The sequence below is a fragment of the Musa acuminata genome, chromosome BXJ1-1 (genome assembly GCF_036884655.1).
Source record: "Musa acuminata AAA Group cultivar baxijiao chromosome BXJ1-1, Cavendish_Baxijiao_AAA, whole genome shotgun sequence".
NCBI classification, from domain to species: Eukaryota; Viridiplantae; Streptophyta; class Magnoliopsida; order Zingiberales; family Musaceae; genus Musa; species Musa acuminata.
In genome coordinates, this window is record NC_088327.1 from 12,240,168 (window position 1) to 12,252,734 (window position 12,567).

At 40.3% G+C, this 12,567-nt stretch overlaps 3 protein-coding genes across 6 annotated transcripts; 1 reads left to right on the forward strand and 2 right to left on the reverse strand.

Annotated features, from left to right (window-relative positions):
• The first annotated feature begins 483 nt into the window (after positions 1–483).
• Positions 484–2,483, forward strand: LOC103990554 (homeobox-leucine zipper protein HOX12). Its single transcript, XM_009409746.3, has 4 exons — positions 484–708; positions 792–1,099; positions 1,168–1,414; positions 1,684–2,483. Exons 1-4 carry the CDS (start codon positions 603–605, stop codon positions 1,752–1,754), a joined length of 732 nt encoding a protein of 243 aa, XP_009408021.2. The 5' UTR covers positions 484–602; the 3' UTR covers positions 1,755–2,483.
• Positions 2,484–2,604: 121 nt separating this feature from the next.
• Positions 2,605–6,315, reverse strand: LOC135674103 (deSI-like protein At4g17486). Of its 4 annotated transcripts, XM_065183578.1 has the most exons (5): positions 6,036–6,315; positions 5,525–5,677; positions 4,697–4,908; positions 4,204–4,491; positions 2,605–3,107 (listed from the first exon to the last, which is right to left on the reverse strand). In XM_065183578.1, exons 2-5 carry the CDS (start codon positions 5,590–5,592, stop codon positions 2,827–2,829), a joined length of 849 nt encoding a protein of 282 aa, XP_065039650.1. In that variant the 5' UTR covers positions 5,593–5,677; positions 6,036–6,315; the 3' UTR covers positions 2,605–2,826. The 4 variants fall into 4 exon arrangements, with proteins under 4 accessions (XP_065039650.1, XP_065039658.1, XP_065039643.1 ...); XM_065183586.1 differs by lacking the exon at positions 5,525–5,677 and having other exon boundaries at positions 6,036–6,312; XM_065183571.1 differs by lacking the exon at positions 6,036–6,315 and having other exon boundaries at positions 5,525–5,918.
• A 762-nt stretch (positions 6,316–7,077) lies between these two features.
• On the reverse strand, positions 7,078–12,272 carry LOC135674123 (serine--tRNA ligase-like). The gene is made up of 10 exons (XM_065183603.1): positions 12,008–12,272; positions 11,838–11,908; positions 11,584–11,745; positions 11,404–11,509; positions 10,736–10,929; positions 8,351–8,454; positions 8,065–8,248; positions 7,807–7,986; positions 7,429–7,632; positions 7,078–7,325 (listed from the first exon to the last, which is right to left on the reverse strand). Exons 1-10 carry the CDS (start codon positions 12,138–12,140, stop codon positions 7,296–7,298), a joined length of 1,368 nt encoding a protein of 455 aa, XP_065039675.1. The 5' UTR covers positions 12,141–12,272; the 3' UTR covers positions 7,078–7,295.
• Positions 12,273–12,567: the final 295 nt, after the last annotated feature.

Genomic DNA, 12,567 nt, shown 5'->3' on the forward strand with positions numbered 1-12,567 from the left:
CTTGTTTACGATAGATGACTCATTCAAAAAAAGAAACTAAAGGAATAAGTCTCATTATAAAAGATTAATGCACACCGCAACTGGTGTGTGTGGCATGAGTTCTTCACGCATGTCATCGCTTGGTTGAAAAGTGAATAATGTACTATTTACCTAATTATTTTTCCTATCAAAACGATTAAGAAAACATATAGGGAAAAGAAAAATTCCATGCTCGACACCTCATATAGGAAAACAATATAATGATAATATTATTAAAAATATTAGAACAGTAAAATTTCTGAAATTGCCCTTGTCGCATGATTTCTATGCACGACACGTTCGGAGCAGCTGCGCATCCGACACGTGAATCCGGGCCATATGGAGGGGTAATTTCGTCAACATGAGAGAGGGGCCCGCCTGGTGTTCTAGAAATGGCATTTATGTAGATTCTATCATGGTTTAGGGGCATTCGAGTTCGCCGTCTCTTACAAAAAGCCTCGAGACAGTAGCCATGGCGTCGAACAGTTCCCCCTTCCTTCTCCTCACGTAGAGTGTCGAGGAAGACTGCCGTTGTTGTTCTTGAAGTCAACACCGAAGGGCAGTGGAAGAGAGCATTATAGGAGATGGTGAACAATGAGATGATCTCCGAGGTTGGGATGAGCCACGAGGAGGAGAAGATGCGCGTATCCTTTCTCCTCGCCTCCGAACTCCACCCTCAGATGCCTCAGGGTTAGTCCATTCATTCGTTCATCCGTTCATTCCTCGCACTCTTCCCGTGACTTCCTATCTAATGCTTGTGTTACCGATGGTAGGAGAGACGAGGGTGCGTCGGAGGAGGAAGAGGACGAAGGGCGAGGGGGCGGAAGGCGACGCGAAGAAGAGGCGGCTGAGCGACGAGCAGGTGAGGTTCTTGGAGACGAGCTTCGGGGAGGAGAAGAAGCTGGAGTTCGAGAGGAAGGTCCACCTGGCCACCGAGCTCGGCCTCGACCCCAAGCAGGTCGCCGTTTGGTTCCAGAACCGCCGGGCGCGGCACAAGAGCAAGCAGGTGGAGGAGGCCTATCTCAAGCTCAAGTCCATCCACGACGCCACCGTCGTCGAGAAGTGCCACCTGGAGACCGAGGTACATGATCTCGAATTCCCAGTCACCTTCCAATGCTGGATCGCACCGGCTGAACCAAATGATAGCAGGTGCTGAAGCTGAAAGATAAGCTTCTCGAAGCCGAAGAAGAGATCAGGAAGCTTTCCCTTGTGGCAAATGGAGGTGTCGTCGGCGGCAACGGTGGCAGCGGCGAGGTCATTGGCAGTCCCAGCTCATCAACTTTGACTTACCAGCCAGTAGTTGCAGACTTCGGAGCGGCCGAGAAGGAAGCTGAGCTGATGTACATACAGGAGTACGAATTCAACAACTCCATGATGGAGTGGGCATATTTCTATGGTATGTAAACTGCCTTATGTGATTAATCCATGTAAATTACTAGTCTTCCCCAAAGCCCATTCTCTCACTAACAGTCACAGAAATGTCCAGTTTTGGGGTCTACTTTTGTTGTATGATATAGCTAGCAGATGTTGCCCTGTAATTGTTTCTCTTCTTTCCCTTCTTCTTCTTCTTCTTCTTGTTTACTGTTGTAGAAGGTGGTGATCAGTGTTAAGCAACAAACCTGTACATTCACTCTTAGTTTACTGCCACTTCATTGCTTACCGCAGTCACGAACAGAAGTCGGCCATGTAAACTAGAAAATGGAGCTTTCTGCAACCACTGCCTGTTCCTGAGTTGATGCTGTCATGGCCTTTCTGTACTGAAAAGAATGGAAGAGACAAAGGGAAAGATGGAAGGTTTTGCAGTGGGCGTTGCTGCCTTCCAACAGAGAAACAGCCAGTCACATTGAGGGGAATGCCATGTGTTGCGGCCGGGCTTTTCGATCTTTGTCTCACGCTCGCTCTTCTGATCTCTGCCTTTACTCGACGCCACAGGCTATCCGAGTTGCCGGAGAAGGCGAGTGCACATGAGCTGCCTTCGTGTGGGGGACAGCGTTTTAACTCATGCTCTTTCTTCTTCTGCTAGCCAACGAGTGCTTCGGAACTCAACCTTATCCATCTTTTCCATAATCTGGGCGACAAAGAGATCAAGTCAGTCGCCCATCTGTGCCTTCCTCCATGTGATGATGCTTCCTTGACCCGGAAATGGCGACGCATGAGACTCTGCTGCTGCTGCAGCATTATGTGCAGAAATGTGCTTGTAGATTGTGGAATGCCATTCAGGTCTCAACTCCCATCTCATTCACTCATGCCAGAGAAGTACTCATTTACGGGCTCTTAAAGAAGATATAGTTCGATTAATGGAGATGGCATGCCCTGTGAACCTAAGCAGGTTACAGGGTTCTACTGCCTTTGGTATGACAATCCACTGAAAGATTCTGCCGATCTAATGACTGGCACAGAGCTTCCTGAATCCAAGAATTTGCTCATCCGCATCTCAAGCAACACACGAATGCTTAAGCTCAAACAGCATTTGTATTTCAAAGCCAAATTAATCCAGAACACCAAGTAGCTTATGAGCAAAAGAGCTGTACAGATACAACACGAGAAGGTTTGGAATTTTGGGGAACAGCAGCTGATGACAAAAACTTGGTACTGCTGTGACAAAATACATACATTTCAAAATGTTCAAACACAACACAGGAGGAGTTACACAAAGGTCATTTGCTCAACCTGAGGAGAGTCAGCTTTTACGGTTGAAACAACACCGATAACAGAGCAAACACTATATTTTGGGGGTTCTCCGCCTTTTATGTTCAGCTCCTATCATCATGAAAACCTTCCGAGCAGAGAGAAGGATTTCTGAAACATCTATTGATCTTTTCTTTGGATGTAGTCACAATTTTGATCATCATGATCCTTGAAAGGAAGGGCGGTGGACCTCCTGAACTGCCATGGTGGAAAACACCCTTTTAACGAAGGCAAGAAAACCGAAGGTGTGGACAAGTGTCTTGGACGCATGGAAATTGAAGATAAGCAACTGAAAGCAGTTCTAAGTCTCCTTTTCTCGCCGTCCTCGGTTGGTGAATCGGGGTCTTCGGGAGCTGCTGCTATCTTGGAAGCCTCAGGAAGAAGGCAATTGCAGAAGGAGCCTGCACAATATGCACTCAACCTAATGGTGACTTGTTCTGAGTAACTGCTAAGATAGAACTAAGAATAAGCTGACACCACATCAGTGAATTATGATTACTCAAGAGTGATGATGTTACAAAGTAAAGAATAAGAGAATATAACACAAGATAGAAATTACATTGATAGACTGATCATGGTAGACTGCCCATAGAATCCGGATCTAAGTTATGGGTTCAAACACTTTAAATAAATGTCAGAACTTTTAGATGGTAAGATGTTACGGGTACATATAATAGAAAATCCTTTGAACTTTGTAGGCACTCTCGAAACAGTATATTGAAGTATTAAACTTAGGGAGTATAAGCCCTCTTTGCCCTGATGAAACCTTCAGCACCTCGTTTGCTGAGATATCTGTTCACCTTATTTCTATGCCCTGAGATATCTGCGGAGGAACAGGTAAAGATTATGTATGTGAAATATGTCAGAGGAATTGGCTAAAAGTTTTGGTAAGAGTCTCTCATTAGCTGTAATTATGTTCAAGGAACGAAAATCCGCTCTGGCTACTTAATCAAGAGAGTATGTCTTTAAATATATCAAAATTTATGGAACTCTTCCCATGAACAGGTGCCATGAAATAGTGGCTAAAAATCTAAAAGGATTTCACTAAAGAGAAGCCACAGGGATCAATATCAGCTCTGCTGCGGTAATCTCCAACAAATTACTCGAGTAGACCAGTTCCATCAAAATTCCTGCAAGGAAGACTCCAATAGGGAACCGTTTCGTGTTTCACTTGGCATGTTGGTTGTGGCTCTGTCAAGTGTTCAAAAGAGGTGGACTCTTTCTTCTAAATTACAGAGAAAAATTTGAGTCAAAAACTTATCAGAGAAAACCCAATTTCTTCCAATCCATTTCCCTAATTGCTGCAAGAATTTTTGCTGCATATATGGTTGATCATGCAAATTAGTAATTGAATACCGATACACCGAAGATGCAGAAAAAAAAATGCTTGAGCGGTAGAGAAATATGGTGAAGTCGTCCATGACATATCGCAAACCATTTTACATTTTATAATTACAAAAAGTACAGATAAAAGTGTGAAATCAAGAAGATACATACCTATCCTCGCAAGACGATTCACCCATTTTGGAATTGAATTGCCGGTCAACTTATAAATGATGTCCTCACAGAAATGGTTGCAGTTCTTCACGATCAAATGGTAACTATCTCCATTGTAGTTTACAGACTGTACCTCCACAAACTCTCTAACTTGTCGTGGATCTAAACAAGTTGTACCCATCAATATCGATTTCCTAAACTTGAATCCCGGACATTGATGAGGCTCAACTTCAAAGACCCCGCTTGTTGGGTAGTCATGCGCTCCAAATGCATATTCAACACCGTGTACTACAAGCACATTAACAGATAAATTAACAAGTGTAACTAATTAAATATCAGTTGACAGAGAATATTATCGGTAGTTGTTTCATGAGACTTAATGGTCAAGAGTAACTTCTGTTGAATCAGAAGGAACAACCAAAAAGGAAATCACAGAATTTAGTGGGAAATCATTTATGTTATAACTAAACAAACAAGGAGCGGATAACAGCACCTTCGATCCCTGTGTGAAATACCCCAAGGCCTACCCAGTACATGTAACCATTCATCAGTGTCAAATCATATACGTTCAGATAAACTGGTGCGCTGCCTGGAGAGTGGCTAGCCGAACGAACCTTGGGGAAGAGACAGAAAGGGATGGAAGGTTTCCCGCCCAAACAAAGAGACATGAGAGACTTCCATTCCTTTGAAGTCAACTTCATCTTCCTTCAAGTTTGAAAAGAAAAGAATCAGTCAGCAAACCTTCTCAGCACATAATAGAAACAAATACGAGCAAAGAAACTCTAGAAACATACAACATGCAGTGGTGAATGGAGAACATATTACATGACATCAGATCCTTTATTTTGAAAAAGAAAAATCACTGATGACTGCAAAATATCCGAATCAAACTAGTTCTTTTATCTTTGAATAAACTAAATCAGATACTTGGCATAACATGTAAAAGGCAACAACAAGCATGGCATGGGCCTAACGCAAGATCCAAGGAGAAACCCTTATGAGCAACCCAAGAATCAATACAAGACTGTATCTTCCTCTTAGAACAGACTCGTGCAATCCAAAGTGTCTGTGGCAAAACCACTAAACAAACAAACTGGCACTAAAAATACTAAACAGTAGTGTGAATCTAACATTTCATGAGATTGTAGCAACATATTAAACTCTCCAGCAACTGGAAACGAAAAGATCAATTGTTGGAACAGAGATTAACAGAAACGCCGCTTGTATGCAACATTTGAGAGTACCACTCAAGAAAATCCATACATGGCCGGTGGATGAGAGGAAGTCATCAAGATAGATTGATAAATAATTGTGGATCTACCTCCCTGATCTTTCTTCTTCATTCTCTTTTGTCGAAAAGGTGCAATCTCGAGGCGGTGAAAGAAGCATCAAGATGGAAATATTACCACAAGATGTCTGGAAATCTTCGAACAGACTCAGATACAGCCAAGAAACCGGCAGTCAACGCACATTTCTGAGAAGAGGAGAATGATGAAGAGCCAAATCTTAAAATAAAACTCGAAACACATTTATCCGTTCAAGAAAAGCAGTCTCGGTCACAGATTCATTTCGGGAGGGAGGAAGCGGAAGAGGACAAACAAGTCCTCCCTGCGCTTCACCTGATAAAGAAGTACCACATTGCTGTGAGGTCCAGAGAATCCTATGTAAATAAGATTCAGCTTCATGCTTGTACTGATTTATTCCCCCCAAACCCCCCAAAACGAAAAAATCAAAACTTTTAAGCATACGGCTGTCCGAGAACCACTTTTTACTTAGAGAGACGATTACCTTCAGCAGAGAGAGAGAGAGAGAGAGAGAGAGAGAGAACTTACCCTCCTCTCCAAGGAGACCCGACTCAGCAACGGAGGAGGCCACCGCCGGGTACATGGAGAACGGCCATTTCGATGGGCAAAGAGGACACCACCAACTGGTCCAACTCTCTCCTCAAGAACCAACCAAAAAAACACGGACGGACAAAGAAAGAATCCACAAAGAGAAGCAAAGAACGGCCAATGCACTGGAATGGGAGATATCAGACGCTAGAGAGATGGAAAGGGAGAGATGAGAAATCTCTCAGGATTTGGAGCTGACACAGCTTTCTCCACAGCGAGTCCCTCTCTGCCACTATTCTCTTTAATTAATTAATTAATTAATTAATTAATTAAAAAGGAGTAAAACAAATAATTAGAATTTAGCTTTTATAATAATAAAAATACTGCTTTTATTGGTGAATTTAATAATGAGAAATGCCAGCGGAAAGAGACCTCTTTTTCTGATTCCAAGTGGGATTAAATTAATATTTATTAGTTCTAAGTCATCCGCAGTTGCCAATGTGCGGTGTTCGTGCATACATCCATTTAATTTATCTTAATAATATTATCCGAATAATTTGAATCATGATTTACATTTTAATTTTCTTTATTCATATAGTTAAACCCTCTTTTCTGTATCTTTTTCATATAAATTATACAGCGCCTACCACAACATCAATCTCCTAAAAAGGTTTCCAACCATCCTTACCGGTCAAACGTACTGTGGAGTTGAACGCCACAAACTCTGAGAAAGCAATAAACTCTCCACAGTTAAGACTTACTAAGACAATAAATATAAAATCAACATTTGCAATCTATACGATAAGAAACTAAATAAACTTTTTTTGCTTGAGAGTAGAAACAATGATACATTAGAATGCCTTTTTGTAACATGAAATAATGAAGAGAAATCAAAATGCAGTAGCAAATATCATGAGACTGTGTACAACCATCAATTCAGAGGATATCAAGGAAAACATGTAACATAAACAAGCGTGACATCGGATCCAATCTCTGCACTATGAAAAGAAGAGCTTTGAGAAGCATATATAAAAAATTTCACTTCAGGGTCAACGAAACTTGTCCAGGCTTGATAATTAATTAATCATATGCATGTTCATTGTGTTGAAATGTTTAACTACCAATCTCTCTTATATCAGGATTCCAACTTCTTGACAAAATCAATCGCATCAAAATAGTCAACAATGTAATCACCAAAGATTCGAAAAATCTCAAACACCATTAGGCTCTGAATGGTACTCATGTCATGCCTGCGTAAATTTACTTGCCTGCTTGTGGTCCAGCATTTTCCTGTTCAATACCAGTAGAGAGGGAAAAAACTTAGCCTGATTGGTGTTCGTTAAACAGAGCATTTGTCTGGATAAAATAAATGGGGGGGCAAAATTAAACCTACCTTGGCTTTAGACTTTTTTGTTTTGGCTTCAGGTTCTGTCTTGAAGCTAAGGAATTCTATGCCACCCATGTAGGGTTGTAAGACTTTTGGAATTTCAACTCCATGTTCGGTCTGATAGTTCTCCAAAATGCAACAAATAGTCCTTTCAGTTGCAGTTAAAGTAGAATTTAACATATGGACATACTGCTTTGCTTGCTCATCATTCTGCCAAAAGACATGAAGCAGAAATAATTTAGTGCCAATTTTCATACATAATAAACCTTAAATCAACAAAATATTGGATGCATGATGAGTTATATTTTGTCTTTTCATGAATAAAAAAAAAAGACTTTTCAAACACATTAGATAGAGTAAAAAAAGCAGTTATCGGTGTCTTGCCTTCTTTTGCCCATATCCGATCCCTAGCCTCCTGGATTGGTAGTCCGTGCAATTTGAACAAGAAACCAACTCCCTATATGTCTTTGATGCAGGAAACCACCCTTCCAAATCATACTTCTTAGCTGCTGCATCATTCAAGGCACCGGAAACTATGGCAACAACTTGATAGGGAATGTTCAGCTGAAAGAAAGTAATCCAAAAAAGTTCACATGCCTAACAGGAATACATAAAAAAAAGAGAAGTTTCACAAAAATAGACCTCCTTATAGAAATCCTCTGAATTCTTCAGCATTTCTTCATGCATCTCCCACGAGTCGCTACCATTCGGACTAGTGATGCAGAACTGCTCTACTTTTTCAAATTGGTGGACCCTGAAAATACCCAATGTGTCTCGACCATGTGAACCAGCTTCCTTCCGGAAGCAGGTTGAATACCCAGCATATCTAATACACAACAAAAATAATATCATTAATCAAATGAAATTTTATAGTCTGTGCAGACGAGTTGCAAAATTTTATAATATGGTATCACAAAACACATCATACCGTACGGGAAGATCTTGAGGATAAATTCGATCATTTAGATGGTATGCACACAATGGTTGTTCAGCAGTGGCAATCAGATATTTGTCATCTCCTTCACCCGTAACCTGGTAAAATTAAATTAACACCATGATGTCATCATCTCATGTCAACTCACATACAGGCAGCCAGAAAAAGCATGAAAAATAAAGCATGTCAATCTTTGTGGTTTTAGATATTTGCAGTGCTTGCCATTAGAATCATATAATGTGGTTAAATTAAAAAAAAAAAAAACAATCAATCCAATGACAAAAAAAATCAACTTTAAATGGACATTACAATATATTTTAAACTCCGGGAAAACATATATCCAACTGGAACCAAATTATTTAAAAAGATACCATCCCAAGCCTCTTCCGTATTTACGAAAGAAACAACTGCAAATTGATCGATATCAATGATAAGCTGCCAATGTTATTGTGGTTGTATTTTATGATCTCTTCCAGTATGCATTATTTCTGCTGATATCCCAACATGTTCATAATTTCAATATAAATCAAATATTTCAAATGTAAATATAGTCCCCCCTATGACCACAGCTCAACATCACCATCTACACGGTCACCTCTACACCATCCCATTCTTCTGACGCCACAGGTCCATCATCACAGCAACATCTCTCCACAAAAATCCAACTACCGCAGCTGCTACCTTCACCCACCACCACCATCTGCTACAACCATTGCCATGGTCTCCACTCCACCACTGTAGCAATCTAGTTATGACTACAACCACAACTGCCACCTCCTTCAAAACCATCCAGTCATCAAAACCACTACCAAGTATCATCTCCACAACAATTTGATAGCATCAAAAAATTCAAATATTAACCAACTGTTATCAATTAACATACAGGCGAATGCAGAAGTCACTAATTTCAGGAACAACTGCAAAAGTGTGAGGCAAAAATAGTATGGCCACGCTACAACGATTTGAACATGTAGCAGGGCCTGACAAGAATGAAGACAAAAATGTAGTGAAGGGTCCACTAAAACTAGGCAGGCTCTGTTAAGATAGTAGAGAATAGAAAGAACAAGCTGCATTTGCTAATTTGGGGATTGATTATATTAACTTACAACTTAAAACAAGACCACCTAGGCTTGGTAGAAAGTGATCTTCTATGATATTAATACCTTGTACGGAGTAGGTATTTTTATATGCTACTCTGAGCAAGATACTGCCGCATTGATATAGGGGTCCATTTTCAGATTTAAGCCTGTTTCCAAAACCTATGGAATATGTGCAGATAGATGGCTTAAACATTGCTATTTCTAAATGTTACTTAATTATAGGGTCGGGGATACAAAAAAGTTGAGCAATCCACTCAAAAATAACTAGGACCCAATAGAGAGAGAGAGAAAAGAAGAAAGAGAGATGAAATTAGAAAGGCATTTGATAGAGACAAAATAAAAGAAAAAGCACATCAACATGTTTAATCACTTATTTATATGGTAAGTAATAAGTTGTAGCACTCAAAAACTACTGGTAAGATTTAGAATGTTAAATGGGAATCCTGAGAGTCTAACTTAATCACATAGGACATTCAATCAACCTAAGTACTCACCAACTCCAAATGGCAAAATAATCATAATCAAAGTTATCAAAGGCTCTAGGCACGTAGAGGTTCTAAGGTCACTCAGAGCCTAGGTGTAAAAAAATGATGTTAAAATTTTATGAAAACAGGAATCGTAGTATAGATTCCTTCTCATATAATTTTAACTAATCAGCTCAGATGGTAGATTTATATCCTGCATAAGTAGGAAAATGCAATTCAATGACAAATGCAAAAAAAAGAACAACGGTGCCAGATGCAATCTTGCAGCAAAAACAAAGTAAAAGCAACAATGCCTATTTGACACAACAAAAATAGAAGAAGAAAAGAAGCAAAATCAAAATTGCAACATCAACATCGGTGCAGAGCAAACAAAACAAGACAGAAAAGGAAAGGAAGAGGATGTGTATAGGAGTAACCAAAACAAACAATGTAGCAGCAGTCTAGAAAATATAACAAAAAACGAGACCATAAATGAAAGAAGGATAATAAATAAAGCGGAGTGTAAGGAGAAGGAGAAGAGCACACTGAATTATCTTTCCAATATAAAACATTTTTCTAGACAAAATATTTTTAGCCATTTGTTGCCTTCTAATGGTCTTTTGTGCCTTCCTCCTATTCCCGATGACAAGAAGATCCTAATAAAATAAAGAACAAAGCAATCTATGTGATGTTCTGATCTTCATCAAGATATAACTCTGGACATGGTATAAAAAATGCTAAATGAAGCTATATAACTCATGTGCAACTTGCTTATTTAATGAGGCGCATCTTATTCAAGATGTTAAGATACTTGCCTTGTAAAGTTCTTCATCAAATTGAGCCAATTGAGCACATTTTGCCATTATATCTTTCCGCATGAAAAAAGGAGTCTGCATTGGTTGGTAATTTCTGCTTCTCAAAAATGCCAAACCATAGTTAATCAACGCCAAATTCAACAAGACGCCCGCTCCCTTCAGATAGAAACCTCTTCCACCAGCAACGTCAGCACCTATCAAAAGCAAGAAAATTGCATGTCACATTAATGGATGACAATCCTTTTTTTGATTAGAGGGCAGTCGCAGTCATGACGCTATGATTACAAGTCATGTTACTAGATGATAACGTTGTTGATCAGAAGCTTGTCATGGCATTATGATATTTGTCTCCATATTCCAAAATACAAATGGTTTGTAAGAACATAAATTACGTGCCATCGAGTGGATAGGATATTATACATATATGAATATACCGAGAGGTGTCTAATAAGGGAGACAAATAAATGTGCAATGGTACGTGCCATAAAGATATGAAGCTGGAAACACATGATATTCAACCTTCTCAAAGGAAATGGCTCAAGAACAAAAAAGGGAAATGGTTTAGAGTTACTAGCCAGACCTACAAAATGCATCTAATATTCATGTCTACGACTGTACACCAGTACAACAAAATGGCGGCAGTGACGAGAAGTAGTGTAAAAGAATACCCTTGTCCAAATCTACAATGTCAAGGAGCTTGACAAGGTCCACATGAATTTTCAACTTCCCTTCCGTCCGTTTCTCCCCCCAAGTCCGAATTACTGCATTCTCTGCCTGCAAAAAGGATCAATAGCTAACACAAATTTCCCATCGAAAATACAGCAGCACCCAAAGCATTATCTCCACACCTCATCATTGCTAACTGGAACAGAGTCATGAATGAGGTTGCCGATAGTCTCGAGTTTTGAATCCAGAGTAGCCTTCGCCTCCTGGACCTCCAACTCCTTCGCCGCTATCAGCTTTTTGGTCTCCTCCGTGCTACTTATCACCTCCGTCGCATCTTTCCCTGCCTATTTAACAAAAGAAACGAACTTTTCCATCAAATCGATCCAAAGCCACGGGAACAATGGCAGAACACGCAATTCTGTGCCGCAGAGCTCACAATTTTGAGATTTTTGACCTCCTTAGTGAGGCGATTGGCGTCCCTCCTCAGCCCATCGAGCTCGAATTGGCCTGAGCGCAAGAAATCAAGAAAAAAAAAGAACCTTCAATCGATCAAGAAACAAGCAGAACTTCGAAGCAGATCCAAAAAAGACAAATCGAGATCAGTACGCTGGCGCCATTCTCTGTCGAGGTGGATGATCTCCTCGACAACCTCGACGCTGGCGAACCGGCGACGCTGAGACTCGCGGACGAGGTCGGGGTCGAAGCCCTTCTCCGCCCGAAAAAGATTGATGTCCAACATAATCGAGCACAACGCCGACGGGGAGAAGGGTGGGAGGAGGGAGGGTTTAGGGGAGCCGCCCAAAGAACAACGAAGCCCTAATTCTTTGTCCGGTATTATGGGACGAAATATCGGAGCCGATACGAAATACGATACTCTGCCGATCGTCTTCTAATAACAAAGGCGTGTCGGCGAAGCCGAAATTGCATATATCCCTCCGAAATAACTAATTTTCAGATTAATTAATTATAGTTAGTATCTAAAATATTATTTTTTATCTCAAATTAAATAATATTAATTATAGCTATATATTATGGATTTTGGTTGTTCGACGCCACTGCGAAACCTTAAGGGTGAAATCGTAAATTTAAAAGTCGAAAGTCTATCCTAAAGACCGAAGCCGTAAGTACAAATCTTAAAGCTGAAAAATCTAAATCCCAACGCCGAA